General features: G+C 28.8%; 5 protein-coding genes across 7 annotated transcripts; 2 read left to right on the plus strand and 3 right to left on the minus strand.

Annotated features, from left to right (window-relative positions):
• Positions 1-502: 502 nt before the first annotated feature.
• LOC132904713 (nucleolar protein 12) lies at positions 503-1,823 on the plus strand. 2 transcript variants are annotated; one of them, XM_060955429.1, is made up of 4 exons: positions 503-629; positions 839-1,019; positions 1,093-1,202; positions 1,253-1,823. In XM_060955429.1, the coding sequence occupies exons 2-4, from the start codon at positions 910-912 to the stop codon at positions 1,753-1,755; spliced, it is 723 nt and encodes a 240-aa protein (XP_060811412.1). In that variant the 5' UTR covers positions 503-629; positions 839-909; the 3' UTR covers positions 1,756-1,823. The 2 variants fall into 2 exon arrangements, 1 of the variants encoding a protein (XP_060811412.1); XR_009657645.1 differs by lacking the exon at positions 1,253-1,823 and having other exon boundaries at positions 515-629; positions 885-1,019; positions 1,093-1,242.
• On the minus strand, positions 1,752-3,491 carry LOC132904696 (endonuclease III-like protein 1). The gene is made up of 2 exons (XM_060955398.1): positions 2,406-3,491; positions 1,752-2,231 (listed from the first exon to the last, which is right to left on the minus strand). Exons 1-2 carry the CDS (start codon positions 3,270-3,272, stop codon positions 1,824-1,826), a joined length of 1,275 nt encoding a protein of 424 aa, XP_060811381.1. The 5' UTR covers positions 3,273-3,491; the 3' UTR covers positions 1,752-1,823.
• An 83-nt stretch (positions 3,492-3,574) lies between these two features.
• Positions 3,575-7,601, minus strand: LOC132904704 (uncharacterized). Of its 2 annotated transcripts, none has more exons than XM_060955415.1 (3): positions 6,966-7,601; positions 5,519-5,707; positions 3,575-5,393 (listed from the first exon to the last, which is right to left on the minus strand). In XM_060955415.1, the coding sequence occupies exons 1-3, from the start codon at positions 7,227-7,229 to the stop codon at positions 5,157-5,159; spliced, it is 690 nt and encodes a 229-aa protein (XP_060811398.1). In that variant the 5' UTR covers positions 7,230-7,601; the 3' UTR covers positions 3,575-5,156. The 2 variants fall into 2 exon arrangements, with proteins under 2 accessions (XP_060811398.1, XP_060811399.1); XM_060955416.1 differs by having other exon boundaries at positions 3,575-5,339; positions 6,966-7,600.
• An 870-nt stretch (positions 7,602-8,471) lies between these two features.
• LOC132904686 (vacuolar protein sorting-associated protein 8 homolog) lies at positions 8,472-14,416 on the plus strand. The gene is made up of 15 exons (XM_060955379.1): positions 8,472-8,630; positions 8,938-9,216; positions 9,308-9,601; positions 9,686-9,904; positions 9,979-10,158; positions 10,241-10,486; positions 10,587-10,727; positions 10,788-11,243; positions 11,349-12,094; positions 12,312-12,699; positions 12,771-12,938; positions 13,007-13,154; positions 13,222-13,462; positions 13,541-13,754; positions 13,860-14,416. The coding sequence occupies exons 1-15, from the start codon at positions 8,550-8,552 to the stop codon at positions 13,959-13,961; spliced, it is 3,903 nt and encodes a 1,300-aa protein (XP_060811362.1). The 5' UTR covers positions 8,472-8,549; the 3' UTR covers positions 13,962-14,416.
• Positions 14,159-15,853, minus strand: LOC132904703 (uncharacterized). Its single transcript, XM_060955414.1, has 4 exons — positions 15,779-15,853; positions 15,253-15,462; positions 14,873-15,091; positions 14,159-14,802 (listed from the first exon to the last, which is right to left on the minus strand). Exons 1-4 carry the CDS (start codon positions 15,842-15,844, stop codon positions 14,524-14,526), a joined length of 774 nt encoding a protein of 257 aa, XP_060811397.1. The 5' UTR covers positions 15,845-15,853; the 3' UTR covers positions 14,159-14,523.
• Between the last annotated feature and the right edge of the window lie 88 nt (positions 15,854-15,941).

A 15,941-nucleotide genomic window follows, 5' to 3' on the forward strand; every position in this document is an offset into this window, starting at 1 on the left:
AGTATTATTAGTATGTAATTATCACAATTGTGGAAGATACAACCAAAACACGTTGAATGATGATATTTTGAGTATTTTAGGATAGTTAGATGCTTTAGGATGTACTATCTATAAACGTTATCTCAATAATACAAAGTGTGTTAATATAATTAAATTATAACCTGAATACCAGTAACGCCGCGTTTACTGACCAGGGAGTTTACTTTGTTAGCTAACCATCGTTGCCACCATAAGTGGCTTTAGAGACACTGATATGTATTGTAACAGACTACCGAGACTACTACGAGACTGTAATGTGATAAATAAATAAAAAGAAACGATAATTTTATAGAATAATTATGTTAAAAATCATTAATAAGTTTAAAAAACTTAAAATAGAAGATACTAACTTTCATTTTGTGCAATACATTTTTCTTTCCTTAAAAATAAACGATCCTTTTTAATCTTTATTAAGAAAATATTCATGAAATAAAGTATACATAATTTTCCATGAATTATAACTATTTTAGAAGTGATTTCTTAAGTAGTATATTGTAGTACACCTTATACTTGTAATATGTGTCTTCAAAATGTTAACAATATCTCTGATAAAATTTCTATGTATTAAGTGAACAGTATTGACGTATACAGTAAGCTTTAAAAACTTCTATTTTATACATATTTAATCTTTAATTTTGTAGTACCCTCTATGAAATGTATTTTGCAAAATTCTGTTCACATCTACGAATGCTCATCTGATCATTTTCTTAAATAAATAGAATATTTAATAACAAAATTTTAAATAATCTTGTTTTTATATTAGTTCAATTATTATTTTATATTATTTTTTATCATATAGACAATCTAAAGAACTGTAAAATATAATTCTTACCGACATAACCTAGAACTGATATATATTCACAAGTGCACATGGCGCCACACGTAAAAATGCAACCGAAATTACTCAATGTGAATAGAACGCAGAATCAGCCAAAGAAACGCAAGAAGATTGTTCTTGTATTTGATGAGAACAAGAGACGGTAATTATATTAATATCAATTATGGATTATATAGATTATAAGTCATATGTACATTTTATACTTTCAAATGCAGAGAATTTCTGAAGGGGTTTCGTAAAAGGAAATTACAAAGGCAACAGAAAGCTAAGGACGAGTTGCAACAACAATTAAAAGAAGAACGGAAAAGAATTAAACATGAGGAAAGTATCCATATGAATTTTGTTGTGATGCAATAATAAATTATTAATTTAAAGTATTGCTTTTACAGGCACGAGAACGTTATAAAACGCTATTATCAAACCGTGATATTCCTGAAATTCAACAACTATTATCTCAAGAAGAATATGAAACAGAAGGACATACTGTCAGTATTTTGGAATTAAATGTTGCAGATCTAGCAGAGAAGAATGCATTAATTGGTGAAAATAAAGGCACTGATGAAGTGGAAAGTAATGAGAAAGAAGAGAGTGATAAAGATTCTGAAAATGATGAAGAAATTGTAGGGATGCCTTTAAATGAAAAGAAACAAACTAAAAGTTTGAAAGAAAATGTAAAAGGGAAGCAAATTGACAATAGAAAAGATTTAAAGAAAGCAGTAAAAAGAGCTGCATTGAAACAAGTGAAGAGGAGTAAAGCATTCCAACAAAAACAGAAAATGGAACGTCAAAAGAATAAGAAAGAGAGTATGAGAAAACGTAAAAGAGTTGAAAAAGCTAAGAAACGTAGTGGGAAATTTAAAAAAAAGTTAAATCATTAAATTATCTCACAAAGTTCTTTTTTAAATATTATAAATAAATATAATTTATAATTAACATTTTTACAATACTATGTCTTTTTTTTCATACTGCTTTTTGTGCTAGATGGACATATATCTTTATTTAGACATTCATCACATTTAGGAAATCGTGGTAAACAAATTTCTTGTCCAAATCCAACAAGTAAATAGTTTACCTCACTCCAGAGATCTTTGGGAAGCCATTCTTCCACTGCAATTCGCGTATCTTCTGGTATTTTAGTCGGTTTCTTTACCCATCCTAATCTATTACAAATACGATGTACATGTGTGTCCACTCCAATACCAGAAACTTCACCCCATGCTATTTGCATACATATATGTCCCATTTTTGGTCCCACACCTGGTAATTGACATAACTCTTTCAGAGTCCTAGGAATATCACCATTGTATTTCTCAATTAAAATTTTTGAAGTTTTCTTAATATACTGTACTTTTCTCTGAAAAGTAAAATTTTTTTTGGTCTGACATACTTTTTAAGTAATTCTTTACTTCTTTCAGAACTAATAAAACCTTTTTCATGATTCTATACTATTTTAATATATCTTACCTACATAACAATTAAATATTAACAAACCACAAAGTTCAAGTAATTACTAAGATATAAATTATACCTTCCAAAATCCAACTGGATATATAAGTTTTCCAAGAGTATCATCAGGAGTACCTGATATTAATTCTGGAGTACAACCATAAGTAATTAATCTTTGCATGGCAGCATGAGTAACTTGATCCTTAGTTTGACTACTGAGCATCAATGCTATTAATGATTGATACCTAGTAACTTTGGCAGTGGCATTTGGATCTGTACATTTGTGACAACCCATCTCATCTACAGGTGCTGTTTTATGTTTTCGCATTTCCTTAACATTTTCTAAAATTGTTTCCCAATTTAATGGCATCCATTTATCTTCTACGGTCTCATTCTTCACAGTTCCATCTTGTAAATCTTCAACTTTAACTTCATTGGATTTTGACTCAGTTGCATTTTTCATTTCTTCATATTCTATCTTTACTGGTGTACGCTTTTTTCTCACGATTTTATTTTGTAAATCTTGAACTTTAATTTCTGTATTTTTCGAGTCGGTTATATCTTTTATTTCTTCATGCTTTATTTTTACCGGTGCATGGTCTTTTTTCACAGTTTTATTTTGTAAATCTTCAATTTTAATTTCACTATTTTTCGAAGCAACTGCATCTTTCATTTCTTCATGTTTTATCTTAACCGGTGTATGCTTCTTCTTCACAATTTTTTTTGGTGAAGTATCTTTATTATCAAAATACCCTGATGTTGTAGATATATTTTTACTGTCACCTTTATTTTCAGATCGTAAAGACCTTGGCTTTGTAAGGACATCAAGCTTTAACTTTTTACTCATTTTATAAAGGTTACAACACAATGAAGTATATGTCAGAGCTCTACTTGAGATAAACAAAAGAATGTCATGTCTGCAAACAGCAATATAGCTCGAAGATAACATAACCTTCCGCGCTTCTTCCGTGATTTGAACTAATAATTTAAATTTCTGCGCATGCGTAGTAATATAAAAATTGATGATTTATTTATAGTCATCAAATGCGTATATAAATACATACTGCCAGATACTACTAATAGCTACTAATTAAATATAGACATTAAATGATTATATTAAATCAAATATATTGTATTTATATAATAAAATAAATATAATATATTGTAAATTGAAGTCTATAATTATATTTTCAAAAATTCGTACACGCGAAGAAAAAGTGGAATAATAAAGATTTAATAAGGCTATATGTCATTTTTTAATTATTTATTTTTCTTATTTAATAAAAATACTTACATAAATGAATGAATAAATCATTAACTAATATAGTAAGGATTTGACATAAATTATTGAAATAATATTATTGTTAATGCATATTCATTCTATGGTAGCATTGAATCCAGACAGATACTTATTTAATTTCTTTGTTTTAAATATTCATATTTGTAAAGTGTTATTTTAACGAATTATATTACATTATAACGAATAAAATAGATTAATTAAAAAAAAAAAAGAAAAAATGAAACTTATACATAAAAAAATGAGTGATAGACAAAAATTTAATGATATTGTTTTATACAATGGAAATTGTTCTTTTGTTTTGTAAATGCAATTTCAAATTTAAGTAAAATTATATATATAAATAAAGATTATTATTTAGAAATTTCAATAATGGTTTAAAATTTGTAGCTGATAGTCAGAATAGCTTAACCACAGATTATCTTATATATACATAATATTACCCAGTCTCAATAGATATACGAAAAGTCAGTAAAACAGAGTCCAAAATTTCATCAGAATGTTAAAATACTTATTTTGTAAAAAGTATTTATATCTGATATATATATACACATATATACATATATATATATATATATATATATATATATATATATATATATATATATATATATGTATACTAATTAAATTGTATGTAATTAGAAGTATTAACTATAAATAACGTAAGTATAAAAACGATAAAGTAATATAACAAAACTTGTGCAGTGTATTTCCCTTCACTGCTCCATATCACACCCATACCAATTTATTTTGAAAAGATGGGATTACTTTGTAATATACTTTATGTACTTTATCCTAATATATACACATACCTTTATTTTCCTAATACCACCTTGTGTTAGAGCTCATTTTTTCCCATATACATACATATAAGATGAGCAAATAGTTTGTTACAAATATTGTCAGTCACACTTAATGCTGCCATCATATTAAACTGGGCAGAATAATACAAAATATCGTTTGTTTATACATGCATTCATAACTGGTCAATTCAGACCAATAATGTGCTAATATAAATTACTATTATATCAAGACAACCGATATTAGTATTACTATTAAACATGCTATGTATTTAAATAATAATCAAAACAATATTTTTTTTTAAATAGCTTATATTGCATTGTAAATAAATTCTTCTAAAATTTACTATATGTAATATCTGGATTCAATGCTTATCTAACATATTACCAATGATAATGGACGGAGTGGAGGAATGCATAGATACAAACTAAAAGGTAAAATTTAAGAAAAGTATGGTAAATGATATGTTACGCTATGACTTGTGCTGATAATTTACGGAAATAAAATTTCTTACATTTTAAAGTCAGGCAAAATTGTTCAAATAAATTTATATGAATCGTCATCAATTAAAATTACTACTAGAAAAGATAAAGAAAGTATAATTCTCCTATTTGTAAATAAATCACATAATTCACAAAAATGACAAAAATTGTGATTCAGGTTGTTTCACATAAAATTAAAAGAATGTTCGCCTCGTGTGTTCTTACTACACATCGACGCATTTAACCTTTGTACTCAACCGGGAATCTGATTAGCAATGGTATTAGGACCAGTGGAGACAACCGAAGGAATTGTAGAATCCTGCATTAAGGTACGCGTTTCTTCTTCCTGATCGGAAAGTGGTATTGCTGGAGTATCATGCGAACTTGTCTGCTTCAGCTTCAGTTGACTCGGCAGCTCCGTTAGTACCGGCCCGTACTGCGAAGTGGAACCCACCAGCAAGTCAGTCGATGGATTCAAACCGCCCAACATCTTTCCTCATAGCAACGCGTATATAAGATAAAGAAACGAACGTACGAGCCAAAACACAGATGGATGGCTTCCGGTAAATAAAACCAAACAAAAAAATATAAATCTACCAAACAAATTGTGCCTACCTGACCACTACTTCCAACCATTCCACCTCTTGGAGATTTACCACGACGGAAGAAATGCAGCCAGGCCCAACCAAAACCCAATAGAAGCCCAACTAACATCAGGCTAGCACCTAATGCTATGGAACTTTTTGCAGCATCTTCAATATGTTCTTCAATGCTTGTTGCAGATGTAGTTGGATTCTCGTTTACCTTTATGTATAATTATTTTTGAATTTAGTTTCATACATTAGGCAACAAAAACACATATAAATAACTGATAAAATAATTTACTTTAGAAGCATGAAAAAATTGATTTTATAAATTTGTATAAATATATTTTGCATGAAAATGTATAAGCAATAATGATAGTATTTTGTGTCCTTTTTATTTAGCCTTATACAGAGTTGACCATCCAACTGGGGCTGACTGTAGCTCCAATTTTCTTGAAGATAAAGAAAAATCATGGAGAGAAATATTGAATGTATAAAATCTATGTTCACAGGTATTTGCTTCCTTTTAATATGCAACATCGCACTGGGAAACTGCAACTACATTCTTTTTCTAAATGGAATTCTATAATTTTTTATAATCATTCAATATATCATTTAATTTTTTATAAAGGTATTAAGGTATTTGAAAATATCCTTAGTTTAAAAGATATTTTAATTTTAATTTCATCAAATTTAGTTTAAGAAAGATGAGGAAAACATAGACGCAAGCATTCTGCCCTATATGTTTCCTTGTTTCTCATAATCAAAGTTTTACAATATTAAATTTGAGATATTTTTTAAACTAAGTATATTTTGACCCAAGTACCTTGATACTTTCTTGTGGAGTATTAAAAAATGAATTACTAAATACTAATTAATGAGAAGAATATTAACTGGTTAATAAGATTATAGACTTTAATTTGAGAAAGAAGTGCAATTGTATTCTAAAACAAAAGTGAGTACTCTCTACAATTTTTCTCTATCTTCAATGAAATCGGAGCTTGGTCATTGCTTGAAATTGTGGTTTATCCTGTATATTACTATATCAAATATATACATATGTATGTATAATATATATCTATAATATATATGTATAATAAAAAAGATAATGAAAATAATAAGAAGATATGAAGTATTAAAGTTCAATCTTCTAATGAATATCTATGTATTATTACTATTATTATAAAATACTCTTTAATAATGGAAACCAATGCAAAAAAATTATTTTCCTAGAATGTAAACCAATAGAAATTTTTTGGATTAAAATAAGAATTACTGTTAGCTTTTAAGTACCAAACTAACAAGACACCTGTTAATTAAAGTAAGGCTATGTACTATGTATACATCATGCATTTACATATTTTGAATACTAAGAAAGATCATGACTTCATTTAAATATATGTCATGCTGCTATCATCTTTCAGAGATTAAAATATTCGTAAATACGAAGCATCATGGTGTAAGAAGGTTATAAGTACCTTTCTTATGATCTCTATTTTATTCTCTTGTGATGTGTCATCGGATACAAAACTGACCAGCATCATCGTTAAACCAGCAATGAAAAACGATAAAGCAACCGAGAGTAATACCCATTCGAACCATTTCCTGGAGCTGAGTTTATGTCTTGATATAACTCTCCAGAAACCACTTCTTAAACTGCCACCACCTACAGCACCGTCACCTCCGCTATCATATGTGTAACCTACTGTTGTAGGTTGATAAACAGCACCACTATCTGGCATATCTTCTCGCGAAATATACGCAATTTTTACAATTTTCTCGGCCCACGGATGGGCACTTTATAATCACGCGTAAAACTTTTAGTTAAATCTATTGATAGGAGATGGGTAAAAAAATGGTATTACCCAATACAACGCACAAAGTGATATTATTCCGTTGTTAACGTGTCAACTTTCGATCAATGCTTCTAATTACTTCTGAACTTTTATTTCGTGCACTGCAATGGTAATTTTTCACCCTTTTCTTGGTATATACACACGCATATGTATATATATGTATATATATATATATTCGCAATGCAGATACAATGTGCAACTATGATCAGGTATGACATACAGATGCCCAGACGTCACGTATCAAAAACCTACTACGTATGTCATAGATATCACGGATTAGAGTTATACCAGTGATATCAATGTTAGAGATTATACTATAGCCGCATGGTGACACCACAATCGGACTTCATGCGATTATATATTTGACAATTACAGATTAATTTTGAAAATAATAATAAAATAATTACTAACTCTGTAAAAGACATTATGCGAACTTCAAAATTGTTTCACTGATTAATGAGATAAAATTATCGTAAAAACGCTACATGTTTAAGAAAATGTAAGTTAATAATTATACGGTTTTATAACTAAGTCTAGATGTAACATGTGAATTTACATTCTTATCTTTAGTTTAATATGACACCTGTGATAGTGATAGCGGTTTTATCACTTTACTATTATATCACACAAATAAGATAAATTGGTACACCCAAAAACTATACTCCTGAACACATAAAAATAAACGATTTATGAATAAACATAGATATTTGATTCGTTTCCTATTTTATGTTTTCTTAAAAAAGAAACCGGCTCCAATATTTTATGATCCGTAGATTCTTGTAAATAAATAAACGAAAATACATATGAAGTGTTATTCTGCTTCATAAACTGATCAAATTAAGCTCTACGAATTAAATATGTGTTTACTTCTTTTATATTTTCTCAATAGATTAAAGATTAAAAATTGAAATGTTTAAATTTAAATACTATGTAAATCATAAGACTTTTAATGTTTCTTCATGTATAAATTTAAAACTATGTTATACAATTTTCTATAAAGATAATTAATTAAATCAATGATTAATGTATATGTACGTATATATATGTAAAAAAAAGTATCAAATGTATGAATATAAAAAATACTGTAAATTGCATATGCATATGTACATATATATAGCAGATTCTATCATTGTATATGTCCTATAACTTAATGAGTGGCCGCTATATTTACGTGTATCAGCTGTGGAATGACAGGTGGGATAAAAAATGGCTGAAAATGGGTTGGGGTCGGATGCTGGGTCTCAAGAATACCTTGCAACAGAGGTTATTAATTTAGATATCGAAGAGGTAATTAATTATATTCGCTATAGAAATGTTTAAGTACATTATAAAATTTCTAATTTTCAGGTTATGTTCTCATAATTCTCTTACTCTATTACTGTTTTAGTATGTTTATAAACTTAGTATAACATGTAGAAATTGCAATTATTTTATTTCATTTTACTTTGTTGATATTGAAATCTATTATATACTTCTTTCTTATTATTTTATTTTTACTTATGTTCTTGTTTAATTAAATTTAATTATATTATTACCTAAATTATCATGTTTTATTGCTAAATCTATTGAAGTTATATATATTTTATAATTTTAGTTGGATAACACAGAATATGCTATACCAGCTGTGGAGGAATTACCCTCCTTAGAAAGTATATTGACAGAACCTGATTGCGCATCATTATCTGGAACAGATGATGACTTTGGTTTAACATCAGGTGAAAAGCTAGGGAGTAGTGAAACAACAAGCGTTGGGAGCCATTTATCCTTAAACTCTTTAAATAAATCAAACAAAGCTTCACAACCAACGTCCTCTGGTGCTATTTTGAGACATGTTATATTAAAAGGAATATCGTCACAAATTATATCAGCTAGTGTGAGGAAAAATATTTTCTTTACAAAAAATCTATAATTACGTTGAGTTTATAATATATTGTCTTTAATTGTTTCTTTTTTTTTCTGTATAGGAGAAGGTTAATGCTGGGTTAGCAAGTGCGGTTGCTGCTGGAGGGAATATGTTAGTAGTTGGAACTAGTCATGGTCTGGTATTAGGTTTTGATTCTTCACAGACATTAAGATGGTGTGATCAGGAAGCAAGGCACCAAGGATCTGTATCTGCATTATGTTTCAATCATGATGGAAGCAGGATATTAGCTGGATTTGCTAGGGGACATATATTAATGATAGATAGTTCTAATGGAAAAGTATTAAGGACACTTACTGATGTACATCCTCTTGATACAGCTGTGTTACATGTTAAAGTGAGATTATCTCATACCATTTTAATATTTGACATATAATTGTGTGAAATTTTCATTAACAAAAAACAATATATTTCTGTATAGTTTACAGATTCACCAAAGGTAGCATTATGTAGTGATAGTGGTGGATCCGTTTTTGAATTAAATTTTACAAGGGTTATGGGTGTAAGAGGCTGTGATAGCAGGTGTTTATTTAGTGGATCTAGAGGTGAAGTGTGTACATTAGAACCATTGTTATTGAATCATCTGCCGTCACATGCCCTGAAAAATTATACCTTAGTGGCAATGGCAACATTATCAAAGGTTTTTATCTATTGCTAAAAAAGATTTTGATATTTGTAGTATATATATAATCTCATATTATTTGAATTTTGTAGGTAATAGTAGTTTGCATAAGACCACGAATGCGTGTTGTGTTAACTCATCCTTTATCTGGTGCACCTATAGCACCACCACAACTATCTTGGCAGCTTGTTGTTATACAAGCAGCAGATGCTTCTCGTGTAATTGATCCTGTTCTGGCTCTTGCAAGAGATGATGTGGTTCATTTTTATCAAGTATAGAGTTTATATAACATAATTCTATTCATTAAACAACTATATTGTTAATAAATATATATTGATAAAATTTTTTTATTAGGTATGTACTGAAGCTGGTTCAAGAGTAAAATTATCTCCCTTAAGAAGAATGACTCTTCCATATACAATAAGTAACTTACGGTGGTTAAATCCGAGATCATTAGCAGTATTGGATACTCAAGAAAGATTACATTTATTAGATGTAAGAGCACAGGATAACTTGGAAACTTTAGATATGAGTCGCGTTGGTATTTCATATGCATCTAGCCATTTCAAAGGTTTGTCCACTGGTGGAAATGTTTCAAAGGTATTAATCAAATCATCGTACTATTTAATTATCAAATTTAGATCAATAATCTATCAAATTTAAGTTGATAATCACATTGTTTTGTTTTATAAAACTACAGGCAATGGCATTGGCTGGTGAAAGAGCATGTTATAATACTGTTGTAACATTTGGTACTCAACTTTTATTATTGGGTACCAAAAGTTTACATGTAGTCTGTATACGGACATGGACTGAACGATTGCGACATTTAACGATGCAGGTTTGTACATATATTGAAATTATATAATTTTTTACTTTATTACATATTTTGTCATTTCAGAGGAGATATCCAGAAGCATTAGCTTTAGGACTTTCTTTTTATCAAGATAAAGGGAAAGCAGTTGTTGGTCTACGTGGTTCGAAACAACGTCGTAAACAAATAGCTCGCGATAAAGTATGTCAAGTTTTGATTCAATATATGGAAGAATTGAATCATTGTCTTGCAGACGAAAATGCAGAATTTGAAATAGTCACAACTTGTGTAGATTATTGTATACAACTAGAAAATACAGATTTATTATTTGGGAAATTATGGGACTTAGTTTCGGAGTCCGAAGGATTAAAAGCGAGTTATTTACATGCCCTCGAAAATCCTTTATTAGATGGGAGTTTACGACCGCGACTACCACCATTAATAGCTCAACAGCTAGTTACCCTTTACGATCAAGAAGAAAAAGTAGATTCGCTTCAAGCAATTATAGTGTTACTAGATGTTGATTGTTTAGATATCCATCAAGTAAGTAAACATATTTATATCTTTTTAATGTTTTTATTTGATTAAAAAAAGTAATCTGTGAAAATTCAATCTAAAAGTACTTACTTGTATCTAAAAATATTACAGGTAACAACACTTTGTCGGCAACGAGGTCTCTGGGAAGCTTTAATACATCTTCAAACGACGGCATTAGGTGACTTTACTGCTTCAATTCATCAATTAGTACCAATATTACAGAATATGTTAACGAATTCAAAGGATTCGTTAACTCGAGATAGTATACAACTTGGCAATGCACTTTTGGTCTATGCTAGTTGCTGTCTTGCCGGTCGTGGTTTTCCCAGAGATGAACTTCCCGAGGGTATGTCCCAAAGAGCAAAAACAGATGTATTAAGAGCATTGCTTTCACAGCATTCGAGTTTGGCTAATGATACAGAAAGACAATATCCATATCTAAGAACTTTGCTACAGTTTGACGCAAAAGGATTCCTTGACGTGATAGCAATTGCCTTCCAGGAGCCGGAATTTACGTCTGAGATGGGCCTCAGACAACGGCAAAGACTCATAGATATATTATTAAATATTGTTATGCCTAGCACACCGTTAAGTCCAAGGAATCCTGATTATATTACTGACGAACAAAGAAATTTAGTTCTTATATTTATAGCTAATGAAGTTGCAGAAAATACTGTTAATTTAGAACCTAGTATGTTAAATAAAATGATAGAAATATTATGTACTGACTCAAGTATGGGATCATCAAACGAGCTTAAGACTGATAAAGAAAGCGCAATACTGGGATTATTGCGTTCAAAAAAATTGCGTAATATATCGGATAATACTTTACTGAATTTAGCAGAAAGAGCCAATTTGTAAGTATATGTATATAAATATAAAACTTTACACATGTATACCATTATTTAATTTTGATTGTGTACCGCATTTTTATTAGCTAGATAGAATATATTCATAATAAAAAAGATATTATAGTGTACCTATGTCAATATTACATTTCGAGAAATTATATAGCATTATTAATATTAATAGCATCATACATAGTAACTTGTATCGCAGTATATAATGTTACAGTATGCGTGTTGCGGAGTTGCTGTATAGCGCCAGAGAAAATTGGATTGCAGTTTGTAAATGTATGATACTGCATCCATCTAGACATCATGATATTTGGCTCTGGTTAAAACATCTTTCTCCAAATTCGTTGCAATTAGTCATAATGGCAAATGCCGTAGCTCTAGTGGGAATTAATGCAAATCAATTTGCTATGTTGATAGCAACACATTTGCAAAACAACGTTTCTGAAATTTTACAAATACTAGAAAATACTCCAACCTTACAATATACTTTACTAGAAGCTTTATATCAAATAGTACAATATAAAGAAGAAGACATCACATTAGAGCTTACGACTGAAATGTTAGAAAAATATTTGGAATTAATGTGTAAATTACAACCAGACCATGTTAGTAAAATTTTGTACTATAGATAAATATTGAAATATATTATTAACTTTAATTATTTTTTTAAATTTAGGTTGTTGAACATATTCAAGGATTTCATGGTTGTAGACTAAATGAAGCATTGCAAATAGTTCAGAAAGCAAATCACAAAGATGCTGAAGCAGTAATGTTAGAAAAATTGGGAAATTATCAGGATGCGTTTGATATTCTTTTGAAAGAATTTCAAAATAATTTAGAATTGGTATATTGTATGAAAATAATGTAATAATATTGATTATTATTTTCTACTTTAACAATATTTACTTTTAGTATTGTCAGAACAAAGTATCAGAAAATGCATCAATTCACAGTGCAATACAACTAGCAGGAATATGCAGACGATCTGCAGGAAATTTAGATTGGATGCCACTGGTGGAAACTATACTTCAAACACATTCAAATAGTACTAACAAAGAAGGTATGGTACATTTTGACATAATGGCAAATCGTAAATAATATTTTCTAATTATCTAACGAAATTACAGTTGAAAAATTAAGTGGAAAGTTATTAAGAATTGCACTAGAATTTCTCAGTGGAACAACAGCATTATCGACCGTATTAGAGCAAATATTGAAACATCCATTGGCGACAAGTGGAACGATAGGTGACATAAGAAAATTATTGTCTGGAGTACTTACACATTCCCGATATGAACAAACTTTAGTTGAAACTACTGCACGTTTGGTCAGTTTGGAGCTTCACAAGGCACTGAAAAAGTCGCTTAGGTATGTATAGGTCCATATAAGTAATTTTTTAATACTAAAGTAATAATTATTTAATACTAACATTTTTATCTTTTTTAGGGACGCAGGAAGAGCTTGTGCAAGCGTATCAGTAATCTGCTCAATATGTAGACATTTGTTATCACAATGTACGGAATATATAATAGTTTTCAGTTGTGGGCATGGTTTTCATTCGGAATGTTTAGGAGAACCTAAATCTTGTTATAAATGTTTAAAGTCTAAAGGATGGGCACCTATTGTTACTAATATCACACATACTACTAAATCATTCCATGTAAGTAATATATTGATTTCATTTCTAAATAAACATATTATACATATATATTATTAAGATATCGTTGATATTTCTATAGTAAAATTTAAATTTGTCGTTTTGTAGGAACATAAACAAATTCTACCACCAGAATTTATGCGTAATAAAGATCTTTCTTTAAGACTTGCACCACCTACTTCCTTACCGGATCTTGAGGGTATTTTTTAATCTAGTCTTTGAATATCACAATTTAATATTACACTTACCTCTGGTGTGTAACAGTCTGTTAGTAGAAATGACTGCTGCGTGTTATACATGTATTATATATTACATTGGATCTCTTATTTTTCATTCCATGAACAATTAGATTGTTCTGTTATCATATTTTATATGCAAAATTAAATTATAATTGTTTTTATCAAGGCTTCCTTTTACATATATAAAAATACGCCATCCATATTTTTCACTATTTCTGGAACTGTGGTATTTAAGATATTTTTCTGCTTAGCAGGATTCAAATATTGTATGTTTGTATATTGTAAATTAATATAGCTATATTGTGTATAGTATTGATAAGGACTTGTATACTTTTATCGATGTAAATTCCATTTGCCCAGTGTGCAACACGTTGCCAAATATCAGTCATTAAGTAAATAAAAATAATAATTAATTAATTATATAAAGTCATTATTTACTATTAATATTTATGTACATTGTCCTAGATACAATATTTCATTTGGAAACATTTTAAATATTTCATGTGTAAGACTGAAAATATATTAAATATGTTTTATGTAGGATAATATGGATGAATTGATTTGCGTTTAACGTTTTTGATAATAAAAACTGGCTTTTTGGGCATATTTTCCATTAGAACATAACTAGGATCAATTGATTCATAACCAAGTAATTCACCAGTCAATAACTTTGTAACTAATGCAAAGGCACTTAAATCATATGCAGGAAAACTTCTAGGTAGTAATTCAATAGTGGTAACATATTTATCAATTGCAGATTGTAATTTTATAAGACGTGGCATAATATTTGATATGCACAAAAGTTGTTGCAACTGTAATTTGAAAAAGTAATTTATATTAAATATTAATATTTATATTAGTAAAATATTAAGCAAGTTTTACCTTGCTATCACATTTTTGTAAGCTGCTTATAAATTTTTCACTTTTGGTAATTAGCTTGTATCCTTTTAATATATGTTCTTGATCATAAATAGATTCATGACGTTGTAATGATACTTTGAATAGAATAATTTCTTTTTTTATTTTATTAAGAATTATTGATAATGGCACTCCGTGCAATGTTCCACTACCCATTCGTATTTTAGAATATTTTTCACAAATCTATACATATAGTTAAATTATTTTAGAATTCCTATATTTTTCCAACAAAATATTTTATTTCGCAATAACAGAGTGAGTTTAAAATTAAACAAATATAAGAAGTGAAGAAACATAGTTTCGAGTATGAAAAAAGATTTTATTAATAGTAAAATAAATATTACCTGACGATTTATAGAAGTCCATAAACCTGCAATTTGATCAGCAAATTGTTTTATTTCATTTTCCGTTGGTTGATGCGCTTCAGCTAATTTCCATAAAGATTCAAGTTTATCCGCGAGACTACGTGATACGTTATGGAAATACACGAGTTTAACATCCAATTCGTAACTGACCTTTGAATTATAGTGATTTTCTATTTTTAAGATCGCTACCTAAATAAACGTTAACAGTGTTGTGTTGTGTTGCTCATCTTTATTTACATTTTTTAAAATCAGTTTTTCAAGTAAACAGTAATGCACTTTTTCATTTTTTTTTCCAATATTCACTAATTATTGTTAATTTTTTTTTATTATTTAACTCTTCCATGCTAAACAATAAAAAAATGCATCTTCGAAATCAGTATATAATACGCGTGAAATTTCTAAAAATCCTTTATATTGGTAATTTAAAAATTAATTTTAATAAAACTAATAACAATAATTAATATGAATATATTTCAAGCACGAAAGGGTCAAATTGCTTACTCACATTTTTTTCGAGTGTTTTTATGAGTTCGTTAGATGAAGGCTCTTCTTTTTTCATCAGACACTCCATTTCAAGAAATATGTATGAAGAATTACCTTTTAACAAATTATAAGAATACAAGATGAAAATAAAAATACATTAAGTGCGTCTACAGATTATATTATCT

This window comes from Bombus pascuorum, chromosome 2 (genome assembly GCF_905332965.1).
Source record: "Bombus pascuorum chromosome 2, iyBomPasc1.1, whole genome shotgun sequence".
Lineage (NCBI taxonomy): Eukaryota > Metazoa > Arthropoda > Insecta > Hymenoptera > Apidae > Bombus > Bombus pascuorum.